We start from the raw sequence: 16343 nt of genomic DNA, 5'->3' as shown, positions 1-16343 counted from the left end.
TTCTGCCAAAATGTTTGACTGGACTCCACTTTGTTGTTAAACTAGTGTTCTCTTAGCCTTCTCTCAGGAAGGGAGACCATACTTGTCATGTATTGTGATCAGTTTGCAAGCTTATGTAGTTTGCATAGTTAACTGTTTACATCACTGCCTTTGCAAGGGCAGGATAGAGACACTGATACATTCATTAATATCATGTCTTCCTGACCTGCAACAGGTGGTCACAGAGCGTGAGACTGAAGGGCGTAATGCCCAAGAACAGTCTTCCAGGCTGCAGACAGAGCTGACCAGGCTGAGGCAGGAGCTACAGGATAAAGCTTCTCAGGAGGACACACTGAGACAGCAGATGACTGAGAAGGAGGAGAAGACCAGGAAGGCCATTGTTTGTGCCAAGCAGAAGATCAGCCAGCTCATAGGTGAGAGGATGTCCTTTGTGTCACAACCAATGGACTTCTGATAATTTCCTTATTTTATAGATCCCTTCTACTTCTTATACTTTCCCCTATTGGAGTGTTGCTTGTTTTATTTTGATCTCTCATATAAATTTTCAAACCTCAATGTATATCCAGGCACCAAAAACCAGCTGCAGAAGGAAAATGAGGAGCTAAAGCAACAGCGTGAGGAGCTGGAGGTGCGAGTGAGCGCTCTCAAGTCTCAGTACGAGGGCCGTCTGAGTCGACAGGAGAGAGAACTGAGAGACCTGCGAGGCCAACAGGAGAGACAAGAGCAGAGAGACGAGCCGCCTGAGGCAGGTCCCAGCAAGGTGAGAGGCTGCTTTAAAGTTTTCATAAGCCACATTTATGTGCAAGAAATAAAGCAAACATTAGTGACCTGTAACAGCTGCTTCTGAACAAAGGCAAGCAAGTGCTGTAAACAGGGTGTTAAGGAAAGAGGTGGAACCTTCATGTTAGCAGTGGCATTGCTTACAAACGAAATCAAGGTAGATGTTACTTTTGTTGGCAACTTTTCCATTGAACTCCTAGGAATTCAAAAATCTGCTTATCGTCACTGTTAAATTTATCTCAACTTTTCAGGTTTTGTTTTTAGAGCCAGAGATCATTGCTGAGGAGTTTGTATATCATTATTGTATGCTGCCCCTCAATGACAATGTCTTGAGTACGTAATTGATAATGCAATTCGAGAATGGCCACTCCCTGTAAAAACAAGTCACGTAACATTGTTGCCAGTTTGGTGAAACTACTGCGGTATCATGACTGTAAGCATCTTGTTGGTCTCCATCATGACTTTGTCTTTCTGTTCTGATTTTCAGACCCAGGAGCAGCAGAGGAGCACAGAACAGAGACAGATCAGTCTGAAGACAACCCCAGCAGCAGACAGGGGCAGGTATGATACACTACACACAGCAGTGCAACATGGGCATCTGGGAGTGAACAGATCATACTTTGTCCCTACAGTTTAGGGGTACTCTCGAGTACACTTGCTTTGACTTGTCCAGGTCTTTCTTGCATTAAGCGTGCATTAGTTGCCTTATTTTTCATGTCCTTTGTCTCGGTCAGTGCCAGCACATCTGAGCCTCCAACTGCCAACATCAAGCCAACACCAGTTGTGGCTACAGCCAGCAAGCAGCCTGTCAATCCGGGGAACAAACCTACTCCAAGAGCAAGCATCAGACCGATGATCACCCCAGCCCCTGTGCCCACCCCAACACCCACAGCTACTGTCATGCCCACCACACAGGTGGAGACCCAGGAAGGTAAATAACTGCAAAGCTTCAGACATAAGCTTCCAATGTAGGACGCCAGCCAGAGGCCCTAAAGATGTGTGTCAAAGGGACATTGAGTTTGTCTCAGGTCGAATTATTGCATCTACAGGTTCAATGAAAAGCTAAATCTGCTTTCCACTCACTTAAACTCCTCTGCAGCCATGCAGTCCACTGAAGGCCCACCAGTGGAGCATGTGACGGTGTACGGCAGTGCCAGCGGCTCGGTGCGCTCTGCCAGCCCCAACGTCCAGACCACTCTAGCTAGCCCCATGCTGACTGTGCAGCTGACCCAGACACAGGCCACAGCATTTGTCCAACCAACTCAGCAACAGAGTGTGACCCATGCAGAGCCAGCCAATCAGGAGCCACCACCTGTGGTCATTGAGGCAACACCTAGCTCGCAGGTGGAATGGCCTTCAACGTCCTCCACCTCTTCTGTGTTTGGGACTGGTGAGACAATTGATTTTTTTAAAGTTGGAATGATTGGAGATTTATGTAGAACAGCGACATAAATTAATAGGCAGGTATTGTATAAAGAATGACATCATCAAGGCATATAGATTTATGATACTTTTTACTGAAAAATCAGCCACTTTTGCTTATACATTACATTCCAAATCAAATAAGTGACATTATGACAGGACGGATTTAAGGTCGAGCTTCAACAAATTTTTCTCCATTGATTGACGTGAGTGCAAGCCAACATTTCTGGTACAGTAAGACAAACTGAATTTCCATTTTGTTTATTATTTCCCATACCCATGCCTCATCTCTAGTTTCAGCGACGCCAGGAACCTCCTTGTCCAAGAGGCCTCGTGAGGAGGAGGACAGTGCCACCATGGTCACTGACACAGAGGCCACCCAGGAGGATACCTCCAGGGCTCCTATACCCAAGAAGCTGCGCATCATCCAGAGAGTGGGTCCAGAGGTGAGGAGGGGGGTTACGTAGAACATCTTAATAAGTGTTTTTATTGTTTTTTAATGGTCTGAAAAGTGGTACAGTTATGTTGAAGGTGTCATGTAAATGTTGTGTGTTCTCCTCAGGAGGAAGTGTTGGTGGAGGACAGTGCTGAGGCTGAGGGGGTGGTGCCAACAGACAGTGACGGTGCAGAAGCAAGCCAGGTTGGCCATCACCTAATATGAATGATATTTTCCAAAGACCTCACCGCAGTAATAAGACTATTGTCGATATTTTCTCCACTTTTCCTGTTAATTCATCGTTTTGCAAGGCAAAGAGGATTTTCAGTCAACGTTTTCTGTTTCTCTCTTTCCTTGTTTTTTTTTTTTGTTTGTTTTTTTACATCTGCCTCTCACTTGCCATGCAAGAAGAGAATGCATGTCAAGAAATCTCCATAAAGCTATAATCTTAGTATAAAATCCTATCTCATGGGTGATGATGTACCAGTGAATACAGTGTAAGAGGCAGGAGTAGTTAAGCAGAATTAATGTGGTAATTACTTGCTGGTACTCTGTGGATCACACCGTTTTATGGAAGATATTAGTTGTTAAAAAAAAAGAGTAACTGAGTAGAATCCATGTTGTTAATAATGCCCATTGTTTGGCCCTGCAGACAGAAGAGTTTCCAGCACTGGAGGAAGGAGATGAGGGTGCTACCTCCCAGTCCGTCACCATGGACCAAGAGGTTACCCTGAGCCAAAGTGACACCCCTGACCAGCTCGAGCATGAAGTAATCGTCATTGTAACAGACACAGAGAGTGAGGATGACCAGGAAGAGGAGGACGAAGAGGAAGAAGAGCAGGTGGAGTTTTTGTTGAGCATTTTAATAAGAAAGGAGTATATAAAGTGGTGTTGGACACCAGTCGCAGAATTGATTGTTTCCTACCACTAATGATTTGACCACTGCTCGGTGTAGGACTACGACGAGGAAGAAGAAGAGGAAGAGGACGAGGAGGAAGATGAAGAGGACGAGGAGGAAGACGACGGAGAGATGGGGGAGGAAGGAGAGGACAGTAATGAGGGGAGCAGAGACGGCAACGAGGCTTATGAAGGAGATGACACAGAGGTTCGATTACCTGTGGCACATAATGTTCTCACAGTTACAGCTTTGACCTTTTATACGTCCTCGCCCACACAGCATCCTCATCCAGTACACCACGTTAAACCTTCCCGCACTTTCAGTCAGAGATTTACGTGCCGTTTCCAGCTCACTTACTCAGTTTTTCCACACTGTCTCATTTCACTTTTACCCGTGTCGTAACATTTCTGTCTGTGTGAAAGCAGTGTGTGCGTATTGACTTTAGTTGTTTACCTTTTTACGCTCGTGTTGGTTGCACATGTTCAGTGTTATGAGTCAGTGTCTGCAAAGGGGCAGTTAACGGCCTTTCATTTGTCATCTGCATGCGTGAAAGTTTGTCTGAAGTGGGGAATGCACAAACCACTGTCCAGTCGCACTTTTGAAGGCGAAAACGGGCCGTGCCAGCTGCAACAATGACCAAAGTTTATTACCAAGCTATTGAATATACACTCTAAGTGTCAACTCTGCCTACAAGAGTATTATGAGGCATTTTAGACACATCAGATAGTCGTCCCAGCAGATAATCAGTTTTACTTTCAACTTTTCCCTGAATCCCTTAAACCTGGGTGGAAAGTTCCAAAAGACAATGGAACTAACAGATGATCACTGAGTAATGAAATACAGCTTTCTTTGACTGGAATGTATTTATGAAAACTATGAAAAAGCAGTTAACACTCATCAAATTATGTAGACACAAAACTCTGTGTATAAGTGTTATAGTCAAATGTGAACTTTAAATCAAACAAATATGTGTTTCCCAAAACCAGAGTTAGGAAAAAAGACGGCGCTTCAGAGGTCAGAAACAGAATCACCTCATGTGTTGGTTTGTGGCTGACTAACCAGCTGATTCGTTCATCAGACCATGCATGCACCCATCATCATGTGGTGATTTTTCAGCACGCTAATTATGTTTCATGGAGCTGTTTTTCACTTTTGGTATCCATGGCAGCTTCATGATTAAATTATTTTCCTATCCCTGCAGTCACGTTGTTATCATTAAAGTGTTATTGTGTTTTTAGTGACAGCGTCACAGATTAGACCCCAAGATTTGTGAACAAGGAAAAAAACAAGGCACCCTGAATCCGCAGTGTGATAGAAAGGCTTTAGTTTCCCACGTGATATGTAATGAAACAGTCAAAGAAAACTTTTCTATAGAATGACAAACTAATGATTTGGTCCGATTGTAAATCGTGTGTATGAGGTTTACCTGCTGTCTGTGTAGGTTCTGTATGGGCGCTCAACATTTTAAGCTAATATATATGGAATTATATGAGTGTTTGTGACGATTATCAGTCATCAAGGTCATTGCTGTCCAAGGAGGGTTCAGTCGAGGGCAATGACTTGGTTGTAGAAACTCCTTCGGTTCTTACTGACTGGTCAGGGGGTCCATAAGTATTTATCCTCTGTGGGGTCTTCATCAAGGACATTGTTTCCACTTGGTATATAAGTACAAGTGTGTGAGTGTTTTTGTCTGAATTCATGGCCTGGTCTGAAGGGAGTGTTTGTTCTGTATAGGGAGAAAATGAATCATAATGTGTGTATGGTGCTCTGCCAGTATGTTGTGGCATCCATATTATGTGGGAACCACACAGCACAAACTGTGGGAACCATCCCATAACCTTCTTCCTCTGATTCTACCACTCCTGTTTTTCTTCACTACTCATCTTCACATTCTCTCTTCTCCTCACTTCACTTTTTTATTTGCACCTCTTTAACTTTTTTATAATTTTACTCATGGTTTTCCTTTTCCCTTGCCACCCATTTTCCTTATTCATTCCTTTTGTTCTTTCCTTTCTCAGGGAGCTGATGTAACCGACCCGGGCACAGAGACAGAGGAGAGTTTGGGGGCGTCTGACTCCACCCAGAGGCCCGCAGATTCCCAGACACCCAGCTGTAAGATCCAGGAAACCCTGTCAAACGCACATACGTAGATCCGCCTCAGACTCTCCACATGTTCTCACAAACTGTCCCGCCGTCCAGTAACTTATCTGACACTTCATGATGACTGAGGAAGATGTAATATGTTGTTGTCTGTCTGAAGGGAAAAGTGGTACGAGCGGTAGCCAAAATACAGGCCGTGTCCAACAAGGACACATAGAGGTTACTTTACTTTGAAAATGAGTCAAATGATTCAAGTTATTTTGCTTGTGCTGTAGCATATAGCCGGAGTCTTCAGTGTAAATCTCACATTGAATACATGAAACCAGTGAGGGGGCAATGATTAGAAAAACAAACAATATTGACCACATTTTCAGTTCCTACAGCTCTTCTTTAAATTCACCCATTAAGAGAATTAGTCATTTTTTACATCAGTTCTGCACATTCTGCTCAGATCACATCCACTTTTAATAGCTTTCAGATCCTTTCGAAGTCTTAACTGGATTTGGACGGGAGTTTTGTTCAAAATAGATCTGACCCAATGTATTTATTTCAAATTTGTTTATTTGAGCGTTTCCACTGTTGTTTTAGACGAGAGCAGTGCAATGGAGGCCTTCTCTACAGAACAACCTATCACAAGCTCTGGTACAAGGATGCCTCAGTCACCACGGAGACAAACACACCAGCTGCCCCCTCGCCTGAACATCCACCCCGCCCCGACGTCAGATCTGGGACCACCGGCTCAGGTTCAGGTAAGGAAAAGAAAAGTATAAACATGTTCTTGTTTATTGATGGTTCCTGTTTTTTTTATGGCACAGTACATTCATGACAGTCGAACTCTTTTGGTCTCTGTAGGTTACAAACACTGCTAATCACTTTTGTAAAATGTAACTTCACAGCGTATCCCTGTTCGTCGAGTCCCTCAGCTCACTCCCGGGGTGTCAGGCAGCGCTGTAAGTCCTCTAGAAATGGAGACAATCACAGAATTTACAGTCATTACATTATTATATTATATTATATACAAATGTTAGTGTGAAGCATTTCCTCCCATGTTTCTGTGTAAGTGTGTGTGTGCGCGCATGTGTGTATCCAACACTCTGTGCCGTCTCCCCCTCTGCAGCAGCACTTCTTTGATGATGATGACAGGATGGTTCCCAGCACTCCCACTCTGGTGGTGCCACACCGCTCCGACGGCTTCGACCAGGCCATCCAGTATGTTCCACACACGTCTACACAGAACAGGAAGTCAGGAAAGCCCCTGAAATTTCATCTTCATTCGTAACAAAACCACTAGTCATACAGCACAAGATCAGATGATGTTGGTCTCTGGTCATATAACACATTTTATTTTTCAGGGTAATTCCTTCAGGCATAACATTTATATTTTGAGGTTTACCTTAACGTCTGTATCGTTTTTATGGAGTCAGAGCTTTGTAGGTTTAGGTATTATTTCTATAAACAGAAAACCTGGGGCACAAGAACCTAAAATACCTGCAGCTGCATTCACTCCGCTGTGTCATGGCTCTGGATGACTGTGTTTTTTGTTTGTTTGTCAGTTCTCCCCAAGTGGCCGGTGTGCCTCGCTTCAGGTTTGGTCCCTCAGAGGACATGCCACAGACCAGCTCCTCCTCGCACTCTGACCTGGGACAGCTCGCGTCACAAGGAGGTACTCCCCTGCCACTAATTGGGCAGAGTTTATGTAAACCAACGTTAAACCCCCACCAGGCAAAACAGGGTGATGAGTGTCATTCACACAGTGTAAAAGCTTTTGTTTTTTCTTGTCTTCAGGCCTTGGGATGTATGAAAGTCCCTTGTTCTTAGCAACTCATGAAGAGGAGTCAGGTGGACGCAGCGTTCCCACAACACCGTTACAAGTTGCAGCGCCTGGTATCTGTCCCTGTTTGTCTCTCAGTCTGACATGAAGGGATCTGTGCTGTTTATCTGTAACCCACTCCTTCATCAACACAGTCTCCAGTGTCTTACGAGTTTTTGGGAGTGCTGTCAGGTGCTACAACTTAATCATGTCTCATTGAGTCTATCTTGTTTTTATGTTCTTCTCTTCCAGTAACCGTCTTCTCAGAGGTGCCACAGTCTGACACCACTGAGCACGCCTCCCAGTCGGTTCCCATGGTGAGCACATCCACGCCCGGCCTGGTTGTGCCAGGAGCAGCCGGTGCAGGGGAGGAGAGAGACGACGTCTTCCTGGAGCCAGACATTGATAGGTAAAGCTCACTCCTCTTTTTTCAGGCTGCTGGTGGAATTCGGACCCCTGGCTCTCCAGTCAGCAGGCTTCCCTGCCCTTAAGCTGCAGCATTCATTATTTACTGCCACGCAAACTTCAAGTCTGATATGAAATGTCTGTCTTTACTCCTGGGAAATCTGTTGCTCTCTCCACAGTTAATATCAATGGCTGAATCAAATGTAAAACTATAGATTGTAGAGGTTCACAAGTTTAGAAAAAGTGCATCTCATGATTTTTGTTATTTTGCTTTCATGTTTTCACTGATGATTTTAAGGCTGCAGGACGATGTCATTTGATGCACGTTGCATGTTGTGTGTCTGTGTGTTTATTCCAGGTCTAGTGCAGAAGTGTCAGTGGATGCAGTGGTCTCTCAGGGAGATATAGAGGAGCCAAGCCAGCCATCTGACAAGGCCAGCCTCCCCTCCACCAGCCAGGAGCCCTCCTCCAGCTCTGCAGGTACAGAGGAGCCACATGACTGTGCAAATCCCTTCTGTATCTTAATTAGTGTTCAGTTCTGATTGCAGTGTTGTTGCTTTTTTCTAGATACAAGCTGTGCTCCACCTAAATCAAGACCTGGACCCAGCAGACAGCTGCAGCGCTGGCCGGAAAACCGCGGTGGCCGCATGAAAAGAGGAGGTAATGTGAAAGCACGCGCACACACACACACACACACACACACACACACACACACACACACACACACACACACACACACACACAGGGTGGTAATGGAGCTAATGCTTGCTCGTTAGTGTGAAACTGTTCCATGTCCCTCCATAGCTTTGTGCTTTTTTAACGCATCACTCATTTTCAAGTTAATAGAACAAGTTGCTAAAACTTGTTTCTTCAAAGCCTGTCTGGCCCATTGCGTATTTCCAATGAAAGGATCACAGATGCATTATAAACATTTGTTTATGATAGAGTGAGTAGTAGTGAGCAGGAGTAGTAATAAAGTGATGCTCCAAAATGTGTGTAAAGCAAGAGAATAAGGATTTTTATGTCTAAAAAAGACCCAAAATGTAGAAACAGACACTTTAAAAATCCGCCTTGTGATAGTTTCACACTTGGCCAGTTGGTTTATCTCTGAGACTTTTGCAGTGAGTGATTCCAAAAAACAGCAGGTTTCCACACAAACTTTTGAAACAATATCGTCATATTTATTGTAAATCAGACATAACATTACAGATGTTTTCAACAAGTGGGAAAAAAACATCAACTGCATAGTGAAATAGATTATTATTGCTCTTTAATGATATATTTTTGCAAGTTGTTGCTAAATCAACTGAAACTGATCTACACGTCTCTTTATTTGCTGACTCAAAATGCAGATTTAATGCAGTGCAACATGTTTTTTTGGCAGCATTTTCCGCTTCATGACTGATGCTGACCAACAGGCATGATGTGTTATGTGCACATCATGACTGTACGTAGTATTTAAAACATGTCTGTGTATTATAATTCACTTAAATGTTGATAAGAATAACATTAGTATCATCCTTTTACATCTCCTACACATTTTATACAGCTACTGTACGTAGTTTTTACATCAGTATAGCAGACTTTGTTTAAAAAAAAAAAAACATTTGATATCTCAACAGGTCAGGGATTTCCTTCTCGAGGTGTACATGGGAGACGATTCGCAAGATGAAGCACTAATGAGAAAACTTGACACCCTTGACCAGAGAAATCATCATTCCTGTCAGAAACGTATTTTCAAATCTGCGTTCGGACTGTATTCAGCCTCGATAAAGTTCACTTGTTCTAAAGCCTGATGGGTTTTTTTTTTGGTTTGCTTTGGGTTTTTTTATGTAATTTTAAAGTACACTTTGTAATCAGTCCATGCTGATGTGTTGTTGAAGAATGTAATAAACTTTCCAACTATAAAGCGCAGCTTTCTTTAATCAGACTTTCTTTGGGCATTTGAAGACGTTGTTGCTCTGAGGTGACGTGTTGGCTGTCGGAGCAGCAAGGGCAGGACGCCCACTATCCATCCGCACATTGTAAGATTTGGCTGCAAAGCAAACAGATAGTTGATAAGTTCATTAAGCATTTACATTTATGCATGATATTCAGGATGTACGTTTTCTCCATTACACACCAGTTTCCATTTCGGTGAACATGAACTGTATTTGATGAACTACAGGTACATAATGTTGTTAAAATGCAAAGTGTTCACTCCACAATACACTAGAGTCATAGGTGAATGGACACCACCCTTAATGACCTTTACATCTGCCTAATACCCCCACCCCACCCTGAAACACACACCCAGACAGATGGTGCTTGTTAGGCATTACAGACATGATGTGAATGATGATTAAAGCCTGCAGACAGACAAGTGAAAGATGTTGCGTTCTTTTTAAGATCTTTCGAATGGAGGAGGGAAGGAAGAGATATTTAACCAATGAGCAACAATGACTACTTCAGGGGCTTTTATTTCAGTTCTGTAAATTGAGAGGATTCCATCACCAGCAGTGGTTTTAAATGAGGCTGTCTGTGGATCCAAAACAAAGCAAGCAGTTTCTTTCTAACTGGTGACCACACAGATTCAGGTCTTAATTTGCAGATCACAGCACAGCTTTAAACTATGTTGTTTTCCAGCAAAAATCCTCAGTACCAGAATGATTTTCACACCAAGTCCACTCCCTAACTCTGTTCAAAGAAGAGATTTGAGCACAGTGCACAGATGACTTACATCTTGAGAAGACGTAGTATTTGTATCCCTCTGGCTCTCTGTTGCTCGGGACGGACACAGCAGCTGTGATGGTGGAGGGGAAACCTCTCCAAGATGTCCGGATGTTGATGGTTGCCCCCAGAGGAGACACTGCAAACAAAACAGTTAAGTATAAAATTAGTGGATTGGTATGATATGTATTCCTCAGCTAAAATATTTTAGCACATGATTTTAAGTTTGACGGTTTTCTGTTAAACTCACTGCAGTCCCATAAACAGCACACAACAATTTATTTCCACTTGCCAATTATTTACAAGATGGACCTTTCTGCCCCTCTCACCCCACAAAAGCATGACTCACTTTTTCAGAGAACTGCATGTGCTCAAATAAAACATGTTTACGTGAGTTTAAGTAAATCTGTTAAAATGCTCAGCAAACACCCAGTACACTCATCGCAAGTTACATTTATACAGGACCACACAAAACAACTGTGAAGATGAATTCATGTAACACAGGATAAAAGTATTTCTTGTCCCGTGTAATTCCTGGAGTACCTGCTTGTCGAACCATTCGGTTGCGGGATATGTAAATGGAATTCTGGACTTTCTTGCCGCATGTTGGACTGGTGCCAAACTGGTATGAATATTTCTGGACCAATCCCCCTGTAAGACCCAGAAAGGAGTCAATTTCAGATCATTTAGCATGATGAGTATTTAGTTAATAGAAATCTTTTTGTTTTACACTGAAAATGAAAAAAATACAATGACACAATAGCAATGAAGGCAGCAGCTCATCACCTCTCTTGAAAAAGTAAACTGCCTCTCTCCTCCTCTGGTACTGAGGCACAGACAGAGCAGCTGTGATGTGGCCCCGAAGCCCATCAAAGCCTGTTTCAATGACTTTTGGATAGCCAGGATCCAAAACGTCATTTTCAAATCTCCAGTACTGCCCTCCCTGCAAGCATCACAGACCAAAACATTAAACCTCAGGCAACTAAACTATTCCTGTACAGCACTTTACAGGGCTGGATAATTGGCCAAGAGGCCCTAAATTTGTTTTTCGCATCAGAAATGCATCCTGATAGTGTCACATCTATGAAATCCCTCAAATTCAGACTTGTCAAACACACTCATTGGTGGCAAAAAGATTATTAGTGAATTTACCTTGAAAATGTATGTTTTGCCCTGACAGTTGCAGCGGGTGAACACCGTGTCGATGGGGGAAGGGACGCCCCACACTTGTGTGATGCCATGAGCCGGACCAGGAACCCTGTTTCTGTCCAGAAGCCAGAAGTAGTGCCCTGAAAGAAGTAACATTGCTACATAAGAGTGGTCCACCTGTGTAGTTGTCAGATAAATTTTAAGTTAAAAAGTACAATATACCCCTCTAAAATGTAGTCTAAAGTCTAAAGTAGCATAAACAATAACACATGCCCCAAATTGTCTCAATTAGAGTTGGGTAAATATGCTTTGTTATTTTCCACCACGGCTCTCTTGAATAATGAATGAGTGAACACATTCAATAGCAGCTGTCTGGTTGGCACTAACCTCTGAAAACTACAATCGTGCCGTTGCTCAGCGTAGTGACTGCACTGACCGGCCGCCCACTGCACAGATTTGTGTCGTTGCTGTCATCTGGGAAAAAGGACACATTTGTGAGGAAACCATCTGTTTGGGCAGCAATACAAAGAAAGCATGCAATCACAGCCTACGTTAGCCTGAATGTCGTGTTCTCCAGGAGCTGCAAGGACTGCGTTGTGAACTTTTTTTTACCCCATTCTTTAAAGTACCTGGGCCTTGCTTTCAATTTCATTTCATTTACAGTGTGGGAAAACGGCCACCTCTGTCATTTAATATGGCATAGCCACACTTTGACGGTGGCTCTGTTGACCCAGAGGCATAATGAAAAACAGCTAAGCTCATAAAGCAGGCTGCCAGCAAAACTAGAGGTCTCCATCTTTGCAATAACTCATGCAAAATAGATTAGATACTGGCAGAGCCACTGGAAGGAAATTTTGATACTTGCACTGAAATTTCCCCTCTCAGAGCAACAGATTTAATCCTTGAGACATTTGTTTTCTATGAGTGTACTGCTGCGATTCTGCTCCATTGATGAGAGCATTTCTTACCTGCTTGGTAGTCTCTAGGACCGTCTATGTTGAGAGTTTGTGCAGTGTCCAGGGGCTTGGTCTCGGGTTTGGAGCTGGGTTTAGCCAGAGCTGGTTTAGCTGGCGGTGGCTTGTATGGTTCAGGTTTGTCCTGGGGTTTAGAGGTGGTTTCAGATAATGTGGGTTTGGTCGAGTCTGGGTTGACCTTTTGTGGATCAGCAGTGGTCACTTCTGGTGTAACATCATCCTGCGCTGCACCTGTGGATGTAGGGATGTGGGTCGTCAGGGCACTAAGCTCTGACAAGTTCTCGGACCCCGCAGGAGAAGCACTGGTGGAAGGATCTTCGAGGTCTGGGAGGGGAGGCCCTGTTGTGACATCCTCTTCATTTCTCTCAGGCTCATCTGGTTGGGGGTTTGAAGTGGTGGAGTCTGGGATGGGTGTTGGGTCCAGCGTTGATGAGGCAGGTGTGCTGGTGCCCGGGGAGTTTTCCAGGACTGTGGAGGAGTCCGTTGTTGGTCCTGTGGATACTGAAGGTGTGTAGGAGGCTGCAGTTGTAACCTCTGGTCTATCAGAGGAGGCCACAGTCAGATCTGTACTCAGTGCCTCAGGAAAAATGTCATCCTCTGGCACTGCCTCTTGTTGCCCTGTCATCTCCAGCTCTGGGCCGTTGTCTGTAGGAGAATCCCCCTCTGATGTTGGAGTAGGCTCACTGGAGACGGGGTCAGCTGCTATTGTGGGCTGAGGCAGAGTTGTTCCTGACTCGGATGAGCTGGTCGGATCACTGGCATCTGGAGGAGGACAAACATAATTACAAACATTTTAACATTTGAGTCAAGTTTACTCAGCGGTAGTGAGAAGCGTGCTAATAAATTATGCATGAATGCAGATGCTTTCAGACACGGAAAGGTTTGAAAACAGTAACATGGAGAATGTCTTAAAAAGATTTCAACCTAAACTGCACTGACAGTGGAAAAATTAACAAACCAATGACAAGTAACCAAAATAAGTCAGTGGATTGGATGATCTTAGAATGGCAGAATGTTGTTAGTCTTCCAGTAAAGTAAATAGATGTGCTGGATCTATGCAGAGGAGCTTTGAAACTATTCAGGTGGCTGATGGTGTAAAAACATCTTACTTGGGTATTTCATGTTCCTTTAATTTGCCAGGTAATTCCTGGACATTACATACATGTGACCTCAGTGGAGGGGCTATCATTGGTCTGTGTTTTCTCATTATCTGAGTGAGTCGTCTTTGTCTGAGAGAAGACTGTAAATGTCTCCTTACTGAACTCCAGCATGCCTGGATCCTGGGTGGGTTCAGGAGAAATCTGATCCTGCAGGTCAGCTGTAGATGATCCATAGCCGCTGGTGCTCTCAGGGATTGGGCTCGCCTCTGGGTCCTCCACTCCATTGTTGGAAAATCCATCATTGGGAAAAATCTGGTTGTACTTATCTAGAAGAAGGTGACAAGTGAGTAAAAGTGTGCCCCTGAATGTCACACTTTATGGGGGGATTACTATCCGCACATTGCTCACCATCACTGAGATCATCTTGTGGATATGATGTTGGACTGACGAGAGGAATTAAGTCGTCATCTGTGGGGAAAGAGGGCAAAACCAAATAACATAAATATTCATATCTGAGGGTGATAAGACAGTGTTTTTAATCAATACTATCTCTACTTGCCCTGCCTTTGTTTACTTGAGCATGCACATCACTGACTGTGACATTCCAGATGGAAATGTCAGGACATGTATTCCTCCTGAGAGCGAAGTAACAAGGATGCATGAGTATCTCCACCCACAAAACTATTCCCAGCCAATTACTGAATTAAAACCTCCAAGAAAATGTGCTGTCATCCTTTCTTGGCTTCATTTTGTGCTTTCCTCTCTAGTGACTGAGCCTGTGCCCGTAACCCTCCCACACACTCATGGCAACACTGCTTCCTTGTGTTTCTTTTGGCCAGTGAGGCTTGTGCTCTCGGCTTGTTCTGGTGAGACCTGGCCCCTAAAGCAAACCACAGCAAGACGGCCACGGCGTGGCAGCCAACCGTCAACACCTTCCTGCAGTCTTCTTGACGTACGCCTTATTACATCCATTAAGTTCAGCTCATAATTGTCCTTCAAGCAATCTAAAACAAACGACTTTATGAGTCAGTTTCAAAAAGCATAGTCACCTGCATTGTTTCCCTCGCTGAATGTAGACGCCTGCTCTGTTGCTTCACTCTGTGTTGGCTCTGAGGAATAGTCGTGAGTAGAAATTGGAGCATTAACCCATAAAAAAACAATCTGCATTAAATCCTAAATGATTCAAAATATTGAAAAAATTACACTTTTTTTCCAGTCAGATATACCTTTGGGTTTGTTATCATTTACATTATGGCATGAATTAGTCTTCCCAGGTGCTGTAGCACTGGCTGCTCCTTCTGTGGTAATTACCAAGACAGAACATATTGTCAAATTTAATCCAATGCATCGGTGCAGATTACTGCATGCATTGCATGCTACTCCACATGCTGGTGGACATGCAAGTTTTCCATATCAGATTAATCCTGGTTTCTTTGCACTTCACCTTTCATGCACGTATACTAATCTCAGGTGAGGGCTGACTTAACTTGCAGCCATGCAGTTACACAACCATCACTGTGTTTGCTGCTCATGTGTTAAATGACCACCAAATGTCAGAAGAAGACACCAAAGATGTCTGACCACTTTTAACTGAATCGGGACAGCAGATATCACAGTGATGCTCTGGAGTATGAAACTGTGAAGGAAAATCAGTTAACATGCAGGACATAACACAGTCACACAATCATGCTGAATTTGTTGGATCAGGCTTACCGTTTGCATCACAGTGGTCCTTGAAATCTGAACAACACTGCTTGAACTTCATGCAATCGGAGTCGCAGCTACACAGCCGACCTCTTTTAAAGTTTTCTCCACACCGCCCTTTACATGAGTTGCCTGTTGCACACAAACACGGCAGGCTTCAGCACAACTGCCCAGTACAATAAGACAACACATTGCTGATTATATTAGTCTGATGTAATCATTTTGTTATTATACAGAGCATTCAGACAGTAATTGAAAGGTTGTTCTTTGCAGGATCAGTGATACAAAACAATTGTTCAGGTGTCTGTAGGTTGAGATCAACTGCTAGTGACAGTCATAAGCTTATCAGGAGAGTCTTACTTGTGGTGCATTGAGATTCAAAGTCTCTGCAGCACTCGTCATAAGTCAGGCAGTTATAATCACACTGGCATAAGGAGCCCCTGTAGTACTCATCACCACATCGTCCTTTGCAGCCTGCAGTTGAGAAAAATGTCAGAACTGGACATTTTATCTTCAGTGACATAGTGTACTTGAGGTTATAGTCTGTAAATAATACAGCTGTGCCAGACATTGATTTGTAGTGGCAAATACAAAAACATATGTTCTCCCTCTGGTAAATAATTAACAGAGGAAACATGGATGAGGACAAACACAGGACACATTTTAGGAAAGCCCTTCGCTAAAAAAAAACAAAAAACGATTTCTGTTAATCAGAACACCAAAGAATATATTTCTGTTGAATGTTGAAATGAAATAGAAATGTCACATGGATTATACTCACTCTGAGCGGCACTAAATGTCAAGGCACAAGCCAGCAAAATAGCAGCACAAAGTACAGTGGAAGACATCCTTCTGT

The 16343-nt window shown here is 43.5% G+C and overlaps 2 protein-coding genes across 3 annotated transcripts in view; one reads left to right on the top strand and one right to left on the bottom strand.

Annotated features, from left to right (window-relative positions):
* The window catches only part of tprb (translocated promoter region b, nuclear basket protein), a 22999-nt gene extending 13239 nt beyond the window's left edge, over positions 1 to 9760 (top strand). The window contains exons 33-51 of the mRNA XM_076724295.1: positions 215 to 413; positions 567 to 760; positions 1268 to 1341; positions 1515 to 1711; positions 1880 to 2170; positions 2497 to 2648; positions 2765 to 2842; positions 3291 to 3479; positions 3594 to 3743; positions 5555 to 5648; positions 6225 to 6385; positions 6533 to 6586; positions 6754 to 6845; positions 7190 to 7299; positions 7422 to 7520; positions 7699 to 7855; positions 8210 to 8331; positions 8419 to 8511; positions 9474 to 9760. Coding sequence (XP_076580410.1) covers positions 215 to 413; positions 567 to 760; positions 1268 to 1341; positions 1515 to 1711; positions 1880 to 2170; positions 2497 to 2648; positions 2765 to 2842; positions 3291 to 3479; positions 3594 to 3743; positions 5555 to 5648; positions 6225 to 6385; positions 6533 to 6586; positions 6754 to 6845; positions 7190 to 7299; positions 7422 to 7520; positions 7699 to 7855; positions 8210 to 8331; positions 8419 to 8511; positions 9474 to 9523 — 2556 coding nt within the window. The 3' untranslated portion in view covers positions 9524 to 9760. The remainder of the gene's footprint in view (positions 1 to 214; positions 414 to 566; positions 761 to 1267; positions 1342 to 1514; positions 1712 to 1879; positions 2171 to 2496; positions 2649 to 2764; positions 2843 to 3290; positions 3480 to 3593; positions 3744 to 5554; positions 5649 to 6224; positions 6386 to 6532; positions 6587 to 6753; positions 6846 to 7189; positions 7300 to 7421; positions 7521 to 7698; positions 7856 to 8209; positions 8332 to 8418; positions 8512 to 9473) is intronic.
* On the bottom strand, positions 9681 to 16343 carry prg4b (proteoglycan 4b). 2 transcript variants are annotated; one of them, XM_076724309.1, is made up of 14 exons: positions 16269 to 16343; positions 15848 to 15961; positions 15497 to 15619; positions 15010 to 15081; positions 14833 to 14892; positions 14192 to 14251; positions 13942 to 14109; positions 12678 to 13445; positions 12097 to 12183; positions 11713 to 11849; positions 11347 to 11503; positions 11104 to 11211; positions 10571 to 10699; positions 9681 to 9886 (listed from the first exon to the last, which is right to left on the bottom strand). In XM_076724309.1, exons 1-14 carry the CDS (start codon positions 16333 to 16335, stop codon positions 9777 to 9779), a joined length of 2160 nt encoding a protein of 719 aa, XP_076580424.1. In that variant the 5' UTR covers positions 16336 to 16343; the 3' UTR covers positions 9681 to 9776. The 2 variants fall into 2 exon arrangements, with proteins under 2 accessions (XP_076580424.1, XP_076580433.1); XM_076724318.1 differs by lacking the exon at positions 15010 to 15081.

The sequence above is a fragment of the Chaetodon auriga genome, chromosome 3, assembly GCF_051107435.1.
Source record: "Chaetodon auriga isolate fChaAug3 chromosome 3, fChaAug3.hap1, whole genome shotgun sequence".
Lineage (NCBI taxonomy): Eukaryota > Metazoa > Chordata > Actinopteri > Chaetodontiformes > Chaetodontidae > Chaetodon > Chaetodon auriga.
The sequence above is the reverse complement of the archived record's forward strand: the minus strand, read 5'-3'. Positions and strand labels throughout refer to the sequence as shown.